This window comes from Miniopterus natalensis, chromosome 1 (assembly GCF_054644295.1).
Source record: "Miniopterus natalensis isolate mMinNat1 chromosome 1, mMinNat1.hap1, whole genome shotgun sequence".
Lineage (NCBI taxonomy): Eukaryota > Metazoa > Chordata > Mammalia > Chiroptera > Miniopteridae > Miniopterus > Miniopterus natalensis.
In genome coordinates, this window is record NC_142081.1 from 171,937,822 (window position 1) to 171,955,985 (window position 18,164).

General features: G+C 42.7%; 1 protein-coding gene across 3 annotated transcripts in view; it reads left to right on the forward strand.

Annotated features, from left to right (window-relative positions):
• Positions 1 to 18,164, forward strand: part of KDR (kinase insert domain receptor) — a 42,246-nt gene that overhangs the window by 14,618 nt on the left and 9,464 nt on the right. For all 3 annotated transcript variants that reach the window (XM_016207262.2, XM_016207269.2, XM_016207279.2), the window contains exons 10-26: positions 118 to 274; positions 1,195 to 1,318; positions 1,829 to 1,937; positions 2,604 to 2,924; positions 5,063 to 5,209; positions 5,544 to 5,675; positions 7,940 to 8,046; positions 8,472 to 8,607; positions 8,958 to 9,062; positions 10,336 to 10,449; positions 11,023 to 11,111; positions 11,712 to 11,865; positions 13,688 to 13,785; positions 15,986 to 16,108; positions 16,262 to 16,373; positions 16,640 to 16,739; positions 17,428 to 17,533. In XM_016207262.2, coding sequence (XP_016062748.1) covers positions 118 to 274; positions 1,195 to 1,318; positions 1,829 to 1,937; positions 2,604 to 2,924; positions 5,063 to 5,209; positions 5,544 to 5,675; positions 7,940 to 8,046; positions 8,472 to 8,607; positions 8,958 to 9,062; positions 10,336 to 10,449; positions 11,023 to 11,111; positions 11,712 to 11,865; positions 13,688 to 13,785; positions 15,986 to 16,108; positions 16,262 to 16,373; positions 16,640 to 16,739; positions 17,428 to 17,533 — 2,234 coding nt within the window. The remainder of the gene's footprint in view (positions 1 to 117; positions 275 to 1,194; positions 1,319 to 1,828; positions 1,938 to 2,603; positions 2,925 to 5,062; positions 5,210 to 5,543; positions 5,676 to 7,939; positions 8,047 to 8,471; positions 8,608 to 8,957; positions 9,063 to 10,335; positions 10,450 to 11,022; positions 11,112 to 11,711; positions 11,866 to 13,687; positions 13,786 to 15,985; positions 16,109 to 16,261; positions 16,374 to 16,639; positions 16,740 to 17,427; positions 17,534 to 18,164) is intronic.

Genomic DNA, 18,164 nt, shown 5'->3' on the forward strand with positions numbered 1-18,164 from the left:
ACCAAAGGGGGGCAAAATCATCTGCTCAGGAAAATGTAGCCTTTAGTTGCTGAAAAGTCCTACTTTCCATTCCACTAAGCTGACTGACAATTCAAAAGTGGTTTTTCCCATCTCCAGTCCCACCCCAGATTGGTGAGAAATCTTTGATCTCTCCCGTGGATTCCTACAAGTACGGCACCACCCAAACGCTGACGTGCACGGTCTACGCGGTTCCTCCTCTGAGTTACATCCTCTGGTACTGGCAGCTGGAGGAGCAGTGCACATACAACCCCACGTGAGTAGGGCCAGGGCCACACCCTCTCTTTACTGCCTCCTTCATTTCTTACCGCCCAGCTCTGCCACACTCCATTGGAAGCCCAGAAGCCTGTCTCTCATAAGAGCGTCATCCCTCAGGTGGTGCCCTTAATCTCCTTCCATCTTTCCGTCTTACGCTTTAGACGTCTTTCTGGGGGTGTCCTGCTTTGAGGTTAGCCAGCTCTCGCCTCACATATTGACCCTGATGCGCACCTCTCCAAATGCAAGCTGTCTGCTCACATTGCTAATTGCCAGTCTTTGGTTTTTCTCTTATACCAATTAACTGGTATAAAAGCCCATATCTCTCCTTATCTGTGAGAAGGTTCATCTCGAGGAAGTGCTGCTGGATTCAGGGGAGCAGTTGACCTAGCTGCAGCCAGCCCTCAGAGGCTCAGGCCCAGCTTATCAGGTTCTAACACAAGTCCAGACATCCTTAGGACAAAAAAACGCCACCACAACAGGCCACCTACCACCACCCTAAGCAGTTCACTTCCTGTTGTTGTTTTTGAGATGGCCACTACTGGATTCTTCCTCAGATGCTGACCGTTTCCTACACAAAGGCCACAGTCCCACAGAGATTACTTTAAGGAGCCCAATGGTTTCTTAGTTTCCTTGCCTTCCTTTGAACTAAATTAACTTGAATTGTCTTGTCGATCCAGTTTATGAATGGAGGTTTGTTCCCAGAATAACTGCTTCCCTCCTGTATCCTGAATGATCTACCTGGAACCTCTCCCCTCATTGCTGATGCCAATTTTTAATTGGCACCAATTAAAAATAGGCAGGGTGCATTGAAAGTTATTTCTAAGAACGTAATAATCAAAGTCTGACTCCTTTCCTTACTATTGATGTGAATTAAAGAAAAATTTAATCATAACATGATCTGTTATCTCTTTCTTATAGTCAAGCTGCCTTAATGACAAACCCATATACCTGTAAAGAGTGGAGAAGTGTAGAGGACTTCCAGGGGGGAAATAAAATTGAAGTCAACAAAAATCAATTTGCCCTAATTGAAGGAAAAAACAAAGTGAGTTTGAAGTTCTTTAATTTGAAAATCCCTCTCTCTTTCTCTCTCTCTTATGGAAGGATGGAAGGATGGCATGGAAGCAGGGTATTAATATATGAGGAATATCGGAGATTGATAATCCAACAAATCAGATGATAAAATACTAGTGTATTAAGTCAGTTTGGAAACACCACTCACTTTTAGAAGCACCATTGGCTTATTAATAGCTTAGAATAAGATAAGGCACATATGTCATTAAATGTAAATAGCCTTTGTAAGGTGATTCTGATTTTAAAAGTATGAAAATGAGAAAATATGTTACATTAAAGCACATGGTTTCCAAAGCCCATTTTGTGTAACGCGTGAGCTAAACCAGCATAATTATACTTGCATGAATTTGCGAGTGCTCAGTATGAATGCAGTAGGCAGGTCATAGCGCTTGTGGGGGTGGCTGAATTTTCTGGTCTGAATGCATGTGCACAAACACAGCCTCCATTGTTTATAGCCTGGGATTTTTTTTTTTCTTCACAGACTGTGAGTACCCTTGTCATCCAGGGGGCAAATGTGTCAGCTTTGTACAAATGTGAAGCGGTCAACAAAGCCGGGAGAGGAGAGAGGGTTATCTCGTTCCACGTGACCAGTAAGTGCTGCCCCCTAAGGGGTGGGCTGGATCTCTCATCTAAGCTGTCTGATACGTGTAGCCCTTGCTGTTCCTAGCAGAGTCATGGGCTTTAGGAAGAGGACTTGGACTGATAATTTACGCTTTTGTTTATAAGGGGAAACTCCTCAGGTAGCTCCTAAGGTCATGTGAAGTAGGTACATCCAACTTCACTGGAGAGATAATGGTTTCATACAGGCTTTCAAATCACAAGTCCTGTATCATATGTATGTCTCCACCATCAGAATCTAGCACAGTGCTTGGTTATTGGGGTTCAATTAATACTGGTGGGCCCACTGCTAAACCGTTGACAAGGTTGGGTTCTCTGGGGGCTATTGTAATGACATAGGAGCAGTGCCCTCCAAATGCTGCTAATTTTGTCTGTTCATCTTAGTTTTATGGCTAAGCTTTAGCTAATATTTGATAAATATTTGTAAAAACTTATATTTCCAAGTAATATATTTTGGTAAAATAATATTTTGGGGGACCAGAATTACCCAGTTTAGTTGTCTCCTTGTATTACATTGTCTGTGATTGCCAGAGCTTCACTTCTCTTGGCACTTTATAGCAGTCCGAAGGCAATAGGAAGACAGTAGGGTGCTACCCCAGCTGAATCACGATCTTCTAACCATGGCTTTTACATTTCAGAGGGTCCTGAAATCACTCTGCAACCTGACAGCCAGCCAACTGAGCAGGAGAGTGTGTCTTTGTGGTGCAGTGCAGACAGATCTACCTTTGAGAACCTCACATGGTACAAACTTGGCCCACAGGCTCTGCCCACACCTGTTTGCAAGAACTTGGATGCTCTTTGGAAAATGAATGCCACCATGTTCTCTAATAGCACAAATGACGTTTTGATCATGGAGCTCCAGAATGCATCCTTGCAGGATCAAGGATACTACATCTGCTTTGCTCAGGACAGGAAGACCAAGAAAAGACATTGCGTGATCAAGCAGCTCACAGTCCTAGGTAGGAAGGCGACTCTGGGTCATCAGAGGCTGTTGTTATGCCTTCAATTTAGTGCTTTCAGAAGCTGAGTGAAGATTACTGCCCTCTAGGAGCTTATAAAGGCAACTGGTGCATATTTATCTTATTCACTGAAAAGTCCTTCAGGCAGAAAGAAGCTAATAATGGTGACGTGATGGATTAAAAGGAGAAAATAGCTTGACTCTTTCCAACCCTGATGGTGGAATAACTCACTAGTATCTGCAAGGGATTAGCCTAAGCCAGGGAAATTTCTGCCTTACTCTTGGGCATTCATTTTTTTAAAGAGGCACAGATTTGTGAAGTGCCTAGTATGAGCTAGGAGGATGCCAGTAGTTCACAGTGGTGACTAGGTGGACAGGCTGAGAGCACAGCCACTGGGCAGTCAGAATGAAGTCTCTATGGCTGTGAGGACAGGGGTTGTTTTGTGCTGTACTCGTTCCTACGCTTCAGTCATCCAACACAGTGGCACATGCTGGGTGCTCAGTAAGATATCTGCTACATGACAGTGCGGTGATGGGTTGGTTAGGGCCTATGAGAGCCTTTGGGGGGGGCGCTGCACTCAATGCCTGTACCTCTTTTGTCCTCCATGTGGTTCAGAGTAGGTCAGGGCCCCTGAGATGAAAATTTTAGTGATCAGATAGCTTTGTGAATTCCCCGTGAAGCCACTCTCTACACCTTATCTAACCTTGGATCTTGCACAAAATCTGTGCAGCCATGGTTCTTTCTCCGGGGAGATCAGGCCAATTTGGCAAGTTTCTCTTGACGCCATCTTTCTCCGTTTCCTCCTCTCCTCAGTGTCCCCTCCCTGTTTCTAAGATGCATGTGTTCTGTTTTTTGTTTGTTTGTTTTTATTGTTTGAAAGGGGAACTTCCCAGGTAAACGAATCTATACCAAAATTTTAGAGGAATAATATCTTCAGAGGCCTTGGCATATTTTAAGAGGTACCTTAGACAGGCACTAGATATCTTAGACAGACAGATGGGTTTTGCTAGTCTGAAAACTCAGATGTCAAAAGAAAAGATATTTTTATGTGAAGCCATCCCAGGGCCCTCCAAAACTACCACATACCATGTTTTCTGTTTACCTTGGTAACTGCTCTGGTTTTAAGCTACAGAAGAATTCAGAAAAAAATGTAAAGGAGGCGCCTGACCTTGCCATACCCTGGAAATATGCGGTCACAATGGGCTGGTTGGGTCCCTAAGGACTCCCAAGTTGTTTCCCAAAAATTATTTTTAGGAATTGACTAGAGCCCAGGACATTGGCTTAAACCCGAGTGTTGTGCACTGTTGCGGTGACGTCATTTTGCTAAATGTTGAAAGAGATTCTTTCAGCAAGATTCCTTCTAATGTTCAGTTGGTTTGGATAAGATATTTCCATAGCACTTTGATTTTTAGGAAAAGGGTAAATATCAAGTTTTGCCGTACATGTAAATAAATACCCATGGACTTACTTTTCTTTAAATCTTTGACTTTCCTTAGGGTTGCTTTGTTTGTGTTTTAATGGAAGTAGCATTGGACTAGATTTTTAGATTCACCAGGTTCTATTAGTTCACCTGTTTCCTTAGTTCTAAAGACTTGGGCAAGTTGTTTAACCCCCCGAATGGCAGTTATTTCATTTGTAAAGTAAAGCTAATACTCCTGTCCTGCCCATAGGACTGACAGTGAACAACAGAAATAGTATAAATGAGTTTTGTAAAAAGTGCCAAATAAATATAAGGCATTCTTTGTTTGTTGAATTACACTGAAGGTTTGCACTTTCCAAGAGAAACACGCAGGGTTCTAGGGTGTCACCAGCTAGAACTTTCCTGGGAGGGAAGCCATGTCTAATTAGAGGAAAAATCCATAAAGGTAATGACCTTTATTCTGTGATGTGATTACCAGCTCAAATCACTAATATGAATGTTCAAAGAGATGCAGTAACCTGTCTGAACTGTCCTGAGTTACTGATTTCATTTCAGTTTACTCAGTGACCAATGGAACTGTTATCACCCTCTGTGTGTTTTCAGCTTAGTGAATCAACAGTGTGCTGTTTACTAAGTTTAAATGGTTTAATAGTTTAATGATACTCAAACCATTTCAGAAGTTATACCTGAATGCTCTATTTTCTTTCTGTGTGCATAGAGCGCATGGCGCCCGTGATGACAGCAAACCTGGAGAACCAGACGACAAGCATTGGTGAAACCATCGAAGTTTCCTGCACGGCGTCTGGGAACCCCCCTCCGCAGATTTCCTGGCTTAAAGATAATGAGACGCTCGTGGAAGACTCGGGTGAATTGAACATGTCTCTCTCTCTCTGCCTGCAGAAAGTTTCTGGAGGCGTTATATAAAATCCATATTATATTTTTTATTTGTTTGAGGTAGGAAAAAATAACAATCTAAGTGTCCACAGCCTGGCTCTTTTCATAGGCTAGAATCAGAGCTCTCAGAGCCTGTCGGCTTCGCCTGGGAGCCGGGGGTGTTGAGTCAGCAGTTGATTCCATACGTCTCTTTGGAGTCAGATAGTAGCCCAAAGAGAGGGCAGCATTTATATTTCAAGGAATTTGCCTGAGAAAGCCCAGGAGACCACGCTGTAGATAAAAGTGATCGTTTTCTTCCCCCCCAGGCATCGTGCTGAAAGGCGGGAACCGGAACCTAACCATCCGCAGGGTGAGGAAGGAAGATGAAGGCCTCTACACGTGCCAGGCGTGCAGCGCTCTTGGGTGTGCAAAAGTGGAGGCGTTTTTCATAGTGGAAGGTCAGCGGCGCTCCAAAGACGCATCGGCTGGTTCTTAAAAATTAGCTTATGTCTCACACTCACACGCTTTGGGTGGGCAGATTCTCAGTGATTTTCAAATATTCCTTGCACCTGTAAGTTTGCTGTGATGCGTGCACGCTGTTTTAACCAGCGAGTGTGGCTGTTGCTTTCATTTCCTTCGCATCGCCCTCCTGTCCCTGCAGCTCTCACTGCGGGAAATCCTCAGCCAGGCAGGCCAAGTGTCTGCCTTTCCCCGATTCTTTCTTTCTTTGAATAGCTCAGCGAACTGGTTATGGAGTTATACCTCTATATTTATTTGGGAAATCATTGGAATTACTGCCTAGTCATGAAAATCAGTGCTATCCAGATGGTCACAAATGTTCATAGTTTTCACTGGACTAAAGGTCATTGAGATTCCCTTGTGAACAATAGACCATTGCTTCTCTGAAATGAAGGAGCTGGGGTTCTTACCTAACCATGAAAGGAAACTTGTCTACAGTGTGTGCAGGGATGAGGTGAAATCGGGCATTTTCTCAGATGGGGAAGGTAATTTGTGACAGCGTGTTTTATCTGCAGGAGTGTACTCCTGTGTCTTTTTTGATAATAACCCATCAGGGGGACAATGGAAGTGTATTATGCGGGTGAAGGAATGGTATGCAGGGGGAAGAAAGAAGGTGGTGGCAGGTGCGGGAACTGATGGATTTCTGTGAACTCATCCTAACTTGTCTCTCAGAGTCTAGATTATAGGCCCTTTAATCTGTCAAACTCTGTTGCCAAGTACTGCATCTCAATACCTTGACTTGTTTTTGAATCCATAAGCTTATTACCATTTCATAAACTGCACTTGCAAGTAAAGATTTGAAGTGTATGAAATAAATAAATATTTAAGCGCTTCATGTTTTGGGGCAAATCCTAAGGGAGACGTCTGTTTTTATCCTTGGCTTTGCCTCACCTATTAGCTGTCTGCAGCTGGTTACTGATAGCTAACTAGGTAACACTGGCACAGAGATTAGATTTACTTCCAACCCAAGGGAAATACTAAGAAAGGAAGAGGTAAATGCTTAATTTTCCTGCTTGGTTCCCAAATATCATTATGGGAATATTAATACAAAAACTTATATAGACAATTGAATCTTTGAACTCTTTTCCATGTATAAATGGACATATCCATCCCTATGTATAAATAGAGAATTACTTCAGTACATCCACCAGGGAAACAAAATCTACTTCCAAGCATCCTTGGTGCTTACCTCTCGACTGTTAACTCTTATTTTGCTAACTAATTAATTACTTGTCTCTCTAGCTTCTTGAGGCTGCCATGGACCACTCACAGCTTGTGGCCTGTTTGATTCACACTGCCCTCCTCCCCCAGGGGCCCTAAGTGATAATTGCTTCCTTGTCACCTCTTTGCTAATCACTCTTAAGTCCTCTGGGCTTAATTTCTCCCACTCAGAGCTGTCCTCTGGAGCTTTGAGCTTCTGCAGCTTTCCTTGTCCACCTCTAGCTTTCTCTCTTCTCTTTTCTTTCCTGAGACTTTTAAAAAAAAAAAATTATTTTCTATTTTTCAGTTACAGTTGACATACAATATTGTATTAGTTTCAGATGTACACATAGTGATTAGACATTGATATAACTTACAAAGTGATCACCTCAATAAATGCAGTACCCATCTTACACCATAGTTATTACAACAGCATTGACTATATTCCCTGTGCTGTATTTTACATCCTGTGACTGGTTTTATAACTTGTAATTTGTACTTCTTAATCCCTTTCCCTTTTTCCCCAACCCCTCCCACCTGGCAAACATCAAAATATTCTCCATGAGTTTGTATCTATTTTGTTTGTTCATTGTTACTGTTTCTCAAACACTATACAGATCAAAACATAGACTATCAGAGTAAAACCAGACGTTTATTTTCCCCCATTAGAAATACTTCTCTATAGAACATGACCTGTTTTCTCTTCATCAGTCTTCTCTTCTTTCAGACACTTTCTATGGTTGTCTTTGGAAACATGACTATTTCCATCCTTAATTACTTTAGAATTTTATTGTTGGAAGTTTTCATGAACAAAGTTTTGCAAACTTTAAATTATCCATTAAGAATATTATAGACTCCATCTGAGTTAGAGGTGGTGACCTTTTACTCAGGATTTTTCCGTGTTGGTAAGCTTGAGATCTTGCTTTAATGTTGAACTTTGTCATCTTCTATCGAAAGGTATGAGTTTCCAACTGTTGATGCTCATTCAATTGTGTCTTTCCAGGTGCCCAGGAAAAGACAAACTTGGAAGTCATTATTCTAGTAGGCACTGCAGTGATTGCCATGTTCTTCTGGCTACTTCTTGTCATTGTCCTACGGACTGTTAAGCGGGTAACACAATAATTTCTCTTCCATCTCATGCACGTTGGTTTTCATGATTAATGAAAGCTGACTGGGGCTCTCTGAGTTGTTTCTTCCCATTGTTATTGGCTCAATGGGCACAGTTCATTTCAATACAGTAACATCTTGCCCACTTTCTTTTGGCTGGACCACTGGGCTTTAATTGATAGAAGCCACTAGTGGAGAAAAAGGCTTGGACTGTCTATTGTAATTAAGATTTAAGAACTTTAATTCTGAGCTCATTTGGGAGTTGAGGGGACACTGGAAACAGGATTATAATAGGACTACTCTGAAACTCCATGAGTTTTATTTCAAAATGAGACATCAGAAATGGGGCTTCTATCGAAACAATAGCAAGCACACAAACAACAGCCAAACAGCAGAGTGTGTGTGACTTAAAGGAGGATGCTTTCCAGGCCAATGGAGGGGAACTGAAGACGGGCTACTTGTCCATCGTCATGGATCCAGACGAGCTCCCCCTGGATGAGCACTGTGAACGCCTGCCGTATGACGCCAGCAAGTGGGAATTCCCCAGGGACCGGCTGAAGCTAGGTGTGCTTTCGAGTGATGCTTGTTTGATGTTGGGCCATCTCTTCTTTCTTTAGGATTGTGACAAATCTAGTCTTTGCAAAGGTTGGATTCTAGTTCAAAAATATTCAGTTTATCTCTCGAATTTAAATAATCATCCTTTTAGTCACCTAGAAGTAGGGTCTCTTGGAGAGTAGGACATTTGGAGAGTAAAGGGGGAGATACTAAATAATTAAGCCAAGACAAGGAGTACACGGGACTGTTCATGTTAAACTGGGATGCATGGCCACCATACCTAGCTAGAACCTCCGCCTATCACTTTGGAGGTATAATAGTCCAAGTCTGTTTGTTGTTGCTGTCATTGCTGATTGTAGGTAAGCCTCTTGGCCGTGGTGCCTTTGGCCAAGTGATTGAAGCAGACGCCTTTGGAATCGACAAGACAGCAACTTGCAAGACAGTGGCCGTCAAAATGTTGAAAGGTAAAAGCAAAATTCTATGGTGATGTAACCCTCTATCTGTTTATCTGGTCTAGGCTTGTATCAGTGGCTTTGTGGTTAGGTGGGCCCACTAGCCGAGCATGCAGTCAACCTATATATCTTTGTGCAGATTGAGGGAAAAGTCCCTCTTTTATAGCCTCATGCCAAGGTGCATGTCAGGCAGGCGAAGTTGGAGATGGGTTTCAGCTGCCCCCCTCACTCCCCACCTTGCCTGGGAGTCCTTGCAGGACACAGTATGCACCACTGTACTAAGTGGCCTGACTATAGGGAAAAAACCCCACCTTGGTTATGTAAAAACTGTTTCTTATTATATTATGTTGCATTAGTAAGATAATTATAGACTGTTCAGAAACAGGAAAAGAAATTTGATATAATAAGTAAAAATAGTAGAGTACAAAAACAGCATGTTCCCTAGAATTGGAACATGTTAAAGATTTCATATATAAAAGATAATATAAAAAATAAGAATGGTTGTGTTAGGAAAAAAGGATTATGGGTGATATGTAAAAAATTAAAAGCTTTGTGAACAATTGTTAATCCCAATAGTAATGGAATTCTGGTCTTGCCATTTTATTTTGGGGAGGTGATGCATACAAAACCCTTTGTTCCAGTGGTGATGTACTTTTATTGATGGAGATGATACTATCTACCCTTTGCCATTTCAAAGCCATCTCTCTCTATTTGCCTGGTCTCCCTCAGGGCCGAGGGGGTATGTAATTTTGAAGTGGCTCATCAGGACCTGAGGTGTGGGTCATGTCTGTGAATTACAGGGAAGTGTAGCGGTTGGCACTGGATCAAACTCACAGTCTTAGCTTCATCAGCTTCAAATGCCAACTGGCTTTGCCAGCTGGCCCTTGTTAAGTTTCCTGCGCGGCACAGATTGGCGGGAACTTCAGCATAGCCCCGAACATGAGGATATTTAATACACGGTATTGCTTCCTTACAAGGAAGCACCGAAATAATCAGGCCCCAAGAAGCATAGTAAACCTGGTATATGAAAATTCAATTTTGTAAAAGAAGAAAATCTAGGCATGATTCCATTTACAGATCTATTCTCCACTTTGCAAAAGACTTCACAATGGATTCCTTTAAATATCAAACATCCTGAGTGCACTTAAAGGAAGAATTTGATTTGGAATTAGAAAATATAGTTTATATTTGACTTTCAGGGGAATGTACCTAGTCTGTAAATTGGGCAAAAAATGTGTTATCCCTGGAGGGGAAGTTGATTTTCCTCTTCCCCCTGTATTTGTAGAAGGAGCAACACACAGTGAACACCGAGCCCTCATGTCTGAACTCAAGATCCTCATTCATATTGGCCATCATCTCAATGTGGTCAATCTTCTAGGTGCCTGTACCAAGCCAGGGGGTGAGTATCTGTGGATGGTTCTGGTTGCCTGATCTGAGCATACACAACTCTGCTGGTATTTGAGGGAAACCACTCAACTGCCATGGCCTTCATTTCCTTAACTTAGGATACTTTGCCAGATATTCAGATACATATAAATATATTTCATGGAGGTTAAATGGACACTATAATTATTCTAGATCTACCTGCGAATTAAAAAATGTCACAACACTGTAACATAGTTTGCTACTTGTATAAAAGGTGTTCAGATGAAACAAGTAAACTTCCCAAAAAACCTAAAAACAAAAGACCTTAACAGTAGTTCCCTGTAAAATGGAGTCATCTTAGGCAATTGTGTTGAAAAGCAAGTGAGTGTGTTTTCTTCTTAAATTTTCGTCAGTCTTGTGGAATTGCCTTTTGGAAAAGCAAAGCTACAGTGTAAGGGGATTATGACCAGCTGATTTCTATGATCCTGTCCCCTATGAAAGGTTGTAGCCTTTCTACAATATTTTCTGGTTCAAAAATATATTAAACACTTAGTGAGAAACATGAGTGAACACATTTTCCTTTCTTGACATGCTGTGCTGTCGGCAGGCCCACTTATGGTGATTGTGGAATTCTGCAAGTTTGGAAACCTATCTACTTACTTAAGGAGCAAGAGAACTGAATTTGTCCCCTACAAGGTATGTATGTCATTTCCTAACTCGTCTCTGGCTATATTATAAAATAGAGGAGAATTCAGAGTGGTGCAGATTAAATTTTTATTAAAATTTTGTGAAAAACTTCTGAGGAATCTTCTCATATTACCTCTTAGGTGTCATAACCTCTCTTTTTCATTCTGGGGCACATAGGCTCTCATGTTTTATTTTTGTGACTTTAATCGACTGACCCGTTACAGGTGGTGCCTGAGGAGGGGAGAAGGTGGGCATGGTTAAGGAAAGGAAGGGCAGCTCTGGATTGTCTCTCTTCCCCTACCCATGTTTGACCCTGTTGAGTGGGGATCCCTCCGTAAAGAGCATCCCAATCTTTGAAGTGTGTCCGAGTGAAACTTGACACAAGGCATTGAGCTCTGTGAGCTAAAAAGAAGGAGCTAGGCTGTGTGGAAGGAAAACATCTACTATGTAGAACACTTGTCCAAAATTGTAGGCAGGAGACTTCCTAATCCTGACACTGATGCCCTTCTGGTCTGCTTTTTGATAGTTACAATTGTTTCCAAAGTTTATTACGTTTTAGAGATCCGTTTTGTAGCCAGGGGATTTGTTTGTTCATGCGCTTTCTTGCAGACCAAAGGGGCACGATTCCGTCAAGGGAAAGAGTACGTTGGGGAGATCGCCACGGACCCCAAGCGCCGCCTGGACAGCATCACCAGCAGCCAGAGCTCGGCCAGCTCCGGGTTTGTGGAGGAGAAATCCCTCAGTGATGTGGAGGAAGAGGAAGGTACCTGCCCTTGCTCTCTCCACGCGCCGCGCATCTCTCGGGGGAACAGACCCGGTGACGGGGTGTCATGAGAAGCTTTGCCAAGGGAAGAGCCCAGTACTACCTAGTATTTGAAAGAGACCTGAGTTTCTAGACTGGCTCCGCGTAGTCTCCCCAGAGGTGAAGTGTGGAAGCTCCAAATGAGCAGGGGGCTGGCTGGCCTGAGAAATCTCTAACCCCAGGAGAGCTCAGCAGTTGGCCACCGTCAAACCAATGCCCTTAAAACACTGGTTCAGCACTTATTAGCAGGAGAGGCTCGGCGCTGTGTTCCAGAAGGGCAAAGGAGGCTCTTTGGGGCTGATGGCCTTTCAGTTAATCGTACCCAGCCTTCTCCAAGGCAGCGTAGGGGCCACCTGCTGTCCCTACCCCACCCCACGGGGCTTATCAAGCCTTCCTTCCAACCTGCTCCCTCAGAGGAGCCTTGGTAAATACGCTTTTCTCTACCCAGCTGTGCTTGCAGTGATATTTTAGAGTTCTTTCTGAGCGGCGCTGTATTCCCAGCCTAACTTCCAGCACTTCTTCCAACTCCAGGGGACACTATCTGCTTCCCTCAGGAGGAGCAGAGCGAGCTCTGTGGATGTAGAGACAGGGAATCCTGACATCTGGCTCCTCTTGAGGCATGAGCTTAGGGTAATCCAATCACGAAGTGGGAACCGGTCACTATGTCCCTTGACATAGGACTGAAATCTGACTTCTGTCCCTCCGAAGCCTAGCAGGCAGTGTGAGGCTGGAACTGGTCTAGAAGAGCGTGGGGAGGCCGTCTAGACCTCCCATGACTGGTCCCACCCTGATGGAGCCATCTCTGTCTGTCCTGTCTCACCACACAGTGGCCAGTGAGCTGGAAACCCAAGGACTGAGGCAGTCAGTTGGAGCAGAAAGGGTGCTAGCCTAGGATTTTGCCTCTATTTCTTCATTTGGAAAATGAAGGGGTTTCAACTAATTATTCACTGAGAACCCTCTAGCCCTGTGAGTGAAAAGTCATTGGGAAAATGGTTCGAAGCCTTTTTAACACTTACAAGGTTATTACAACTGAGTTTTCATTTACTTTGTTATTTGTCTCCAGGAAAGAAGCCCTGTCTTATCTTATCTGACTAAAGTTAAGAGATTGTGTTGAAATACCCGTTAATGTCTTAGTGTTTATTTGTACCAGTTGCATGGAAGTAAATAAATCACCAATTTATGTAAATTCGTCTTTCTTCATGTTCCTGTCATTTCTCATTCATATCCTTGAAGGAAGAAAGCGTCCTCGTAGTCCAGGTTTACTGTGTTTACAACACTTTCTCATCTTGAAAGTGAGAGAAGTAAATATATATCTGGTATTTTTAGTTATCCGTTGTAGATTATAATTTGACCTTTGTCTTTGTCCCAGGACAAAGCCTGGAGAGAAAGATTCAGTGACCCTGAATATTGTTGTTTTATTTTTAGAGTTCTTGATATGAAACTATTGTTTATCCCTCTGGGTACATGAAAAAACAACAGTGTAAAATAGTGCATTTGAAAAAGTCCACTTTCACCCTGTTATCTGTGCCAAGTTCACTTCTATTCTATCTCCTGGATTTGCTGGTTCAATTTGGCTGGAATGGAAAAACTAATATTTTTGCTAAGCAGTATGATGAAGGCTAATAATACTGGTATTCAGCAAATTTATAGAAGTAGAAGCATTTTCTTTCTGCTTGTATTTTCTGAAATTTAATTCCCAAGTTATAAAGTGAAGATTACAAACTTATAAACAAACAGTTTCTGGGGGAAATGCTGACCTCTGTCTCCCTGCTCCTTCTGACAGTTTCTGAAGATGTGTACAAGAACTTCCTGACCTTGGAGCACCTCATCTGTTACAGCTTCCAAGTGGCCAAGGGCATGGAGTTTTTGGCATCTCGGAAGGTAAGACAGCTCAAGGGGCAAGAAAGTATCTCTTCAGATCACAGATTTGGAAATAAGACCTGAAGTGCCACGCATTGGTGTTTGTTTGGGACTGTAATTCATTCACCACTCCTGGGTCTATTAAAATAGCTCTACGGGCGAGGACCCCATTTCTGCTCTTTAAGGAGGTATGGAGATTTCATGAAATTAATTTATGTGATTTTTGAGCCCTTGATTATTGAACATCTACAAAGCGCAGGCAGTCTTCTAAGCACTAAGGATACTGTGTGAACAAACATGCAAGACTCTAACTTGGTGGAGTTTACATTCCAGTGGGTGGAGCAAGTAGTAAATATCAACAAGTAAAATACATAGTAGGTCCCACAGAGTAAGAGCTAAGGGGAAGAAAAAACAGGAAAGGCTATGGGATATGTAGGGGCGGTGTGTCGGTGTGTGCATCTGCTCTTACGTTTGTGTACATCAGTTTTAAACAAAGTGGACAGGGAACGCTGTATGAGAATATGACATTTGAGTGATGACCTGGAAGAGGTGAGGGACTGAGCCTTGCAGATATGTTTATTTTTAATTTATTTTACATTCATCACCGTCCATCAAAAAGTATTTGTTAGCAGTATAATTAGAAACCAGGAAGGACAGGCCTCAGATGAGAGAGATTAAAAGAGCTAAAATTAGAAAAGTAGGCCAAACAAAGGCTGAGGTGGGGACGTGACAAGTAGCAAATATTCCAAAAGTTGTGAACACCAGGGAGGGAGCAAGGTTGGTTGAAGTCACCTCTGTGGAAAAGGGTACAATGAATGCTTTGACATTAAACAAGAAAAATTCAAATTAAGTGTCAAGAAAAATTGTTGGTTGGCAAAATGCATTTGCTGCAGCAGCCTACTGGGGGAAGAAAGACTAAGTTTTGGGGGGTTTTTTTGTTTGTTTGTTTGCTTTTTGTTTTTTCTAAATTAGAGTGAAATTCCTAATCCACTTATTTTCAAGTTTAAAGCTCATCACAGCTTTCAGAGCTTCAGGATCTCAGATATTTCTGCCAAAGGGGAGCTCTTGTCTTGTCTCTCCTTGCAGAATTTTCCCAAAGAGAAAGGCCCTTTGCCCTTCTCAGAGATTCTGATTTTCTAAAATTACTTTTTAAAGGCTAGAGCCTGCCATTTAGTCAGAGTCTGCCTCCTGGGGAGGAGGGAGATCTTTTAGCTTTCCTTGCATCTACCCAGTGATTTATTGAATACCACCTGGTCCTTGGGCTACAAAAGGAAGCTCTTAGGTTGGAAAGAAAGTAGGAAGGGCTGTCTGTGTTTTGGAATCTCCTGTTGCTCAGTCATGCTAGACGATGTGCTTTTAGCTAGGCCTCATTCAGAGGGAAGTGCTACCCAAATGCGAGGTGTGGGATGGTCAGTAACGCTCAGCTCACATGATCACTTCTACACTGACCTAGGAATTCTCACCCAAACCTGTCACCCATTGAAAAATGCTCCCCTTGACTCTTACTCTCCCACACATCTACCAGGGGGAGCTAAAGCTGCTTAGTGGTAGGAAGCAGATGAAGTTGGGGGACATAGAGGAGGGAGAACCGGGAGCAGAACAGAATAGAAGGAAAGGCCATGGGGGTGGGTTTTCCTTTCTGGTGCACCAGAGAATCAACCCCACTAGTGGGAAGCTGACATTGCTTTCGCAGACCTTTATGATAACCCTACACTTTGGAAACAGGATGAGCCCCACTGGGAGGTGTTTATCGGAGCGGGTCCAGCTTCAGGGACATATGGCATGGGGGACCCAACCAGCCACCTAGCCAGTGAGAGCCCCTTGTTCCTGGTTTCCGTGCATTCATTCAGGATAAATCCCATTCTGGGGCGTCCCTTAGAATAACACGTTCCCACCATATATGGGGCCAGGCAAAAGGGATGTGTGGATGTGACCAGAAACACATTCTTAATTGTGTCCAAGAGAAGTCTATTTATGACTCCCTCATCGTACCATAACTTAATTCTTTAACTCCAAAGTCTGGGGCTGTTTATGGGATAAACAGATGTGCGCCTCTGCGAAACTCAGACTTTTTCCCTGAAGTGTTGATAAAAGATATTAACCCAGTGCTTGTTAATCAGCTGGGTTTCTGATGTGGGTTTTTTTTTTAAGCATGAGGTCACAACAGATGTAGAAAAGATCAGCTGTGCTGAGACCTAATGCACACACGACTCCTTTTCAGTGTATCCACAGGGACCTGGCGGCACGAAACATCCTGTTGTCGGAGAAGAACGTGGTTAAAATCTGCGACTTCGGCTTGGCCAGGGACATTTACAAAGACCCAGATTATGTCAGAAAAGGAGACGTAAGTTCCAAAGATGAGCCCAGTGACCCGTTCATGGGCACAGTTCAGACGCCTCTCAGCAAACCTCAGGACCTGTGTTCAGGGGGGAAGGAAGTGTTGTTCTTCAGAAACTGGCTAAGTGGGAATCTGATTGCTTGTCTTCCACGCTCTTAGGCTCGCCTCCCTTTGAAATGGATGGCCCCAGAGACGATTTTTGACAGAGTGTACACAATTCAGAGTGACGTGTGGTCTTTTGGCGTCCTGCTCTGGGAAATATTTTCCTTAGGTAAGTCGCTTCTCTTGGTCCTTCCAACCAGACTCCAAATAGAACGATAAATCAGTGGCCCCCAATTCATCTTTCCCTGTCTTGTATTTGACCTTTATTGAAACTTACTTGCAAGCTTTGTGTTGTGAAATTTAAAAAAAAAAAAAAAAAAAAAAGAAGGAAAAAAGTATATATAGGTGATCAGTATGTTCAAGAATCAGGTTCAGGGCTTTCTATAAGAGAAAATCAAATCACATAATAAATGTCCCATTCCTGTTTTATTTCAGGTGCTTCTCCATATCCTGGAGTGAAGATTGATGAGGAATTTTGTAGGCGATTGAAAGAAGGAACTAGAATGAGGGCCCCTGATTATACGACACCAGAAATGTAAGATTTTAAAAGTATCCCTTTATTCTTTCTTTGCTCACAAAATTCTCCCTGCCTAGAAGACTGGCCATTATATACACCTTCGTGGGCCAGTTTGTGTTCTACTTCTTTGTTGCAGTCCTTCCTTGATAATCTCAAGCACAGAGCCATCTTTTCTTGAAATGTCAGCATTTTATCTATACCATCCAATTAATTTTATCAAATCATTTTTTGTTATTGTTAATCGTCACTGGAGGGATATTTTTTCCATTGATTTTTTTTTTTTTAGAAAGAGTGAAAGGGAGGGGGGAAGGGGGAGAGAAACAGAAACATCGATGTGAGAGAGACTCATTGATTGGCTACCTCCCGCACGCACCCTGGCTGGGGCTGGGGATCGAACATGCAACCCAGGTACATGCCCTTGACTGGGAATCGAACCCTCGACACTTCCCCTTTGGTGTGCAGGCCGGTACTCTACTGAGCTACACTGGCCAGGGCAGTTTTTATTAAAATCTTGATCTATAATTTTCCTCTCTGTACACACTTCATGCTCCCAAGTGGAGGGGAGCATCACATATCTTATGTATCCCTGTTCAGCATCTTGGCTCCTGGAAGACTCTTCATGAATGTTTGCTTATTCAAGTGCTTATTTTCAGCATCAGATCAAGACAAAAAGGCAGTTAATGACATCAGTGTTTTGCTTCTCTAGGTACCAGACCATGCTTGACTGCTGGCATGGGGAGCCCAATCAGAGGCCCACGTTCTCAGAGCTGGTGGAGCATTTGGGAAATCTGTTACAAGCTAATGCTCAGCAGGTTTGTGACCTCCATCCAAGAAGCTTCTTTAAAGAGTACTTAGGTGTCAAGGACTTCTTGACTGCCCAGACCTTGTCATGGCCACCGTGCTATATTCTCAGCCACTGAATAAGAAGTTATATTCTTGCAGATCTGAACAGTAGTGATGTTCTCGCAGCTGTAATTAAGCTTTTAGACAGACGAGATCCTAATTCATAACCACTCTTATTCCTACCAATGTATCTTTTTAAGCCTTTAGATGCTCTCCTAAAGTAAAAACAACACACTAGTTGACCTAAAGAATATCAACAATGTATGGATTTTCAAGGAATTTTTAATACATTCTGCAGGCAAAAACACATGTGAACCCTGAAAAATAGATGGCTTTATTTTTCCCCAGTAAAATCTCAGGTCCCCATAACTTCCCCATAACTTTCTAGCCTTTACCACTAGAAAGTTATTTAACCTCCAGTCAACACCTCTTACTATGGTGAATGGAAGCCATTTTCCTACTGTTTTCTTTTGAACATCTGGGGGGCAGTAGGTCAAATCTGTTTTTATCATAAACCTTCCAAACCTTTAAAGGTATCATCTTGCCCTTTATTTCTTTCTTTTGGTGAAATGATGTTAAATTGGGTCACCTTTTTTTAGA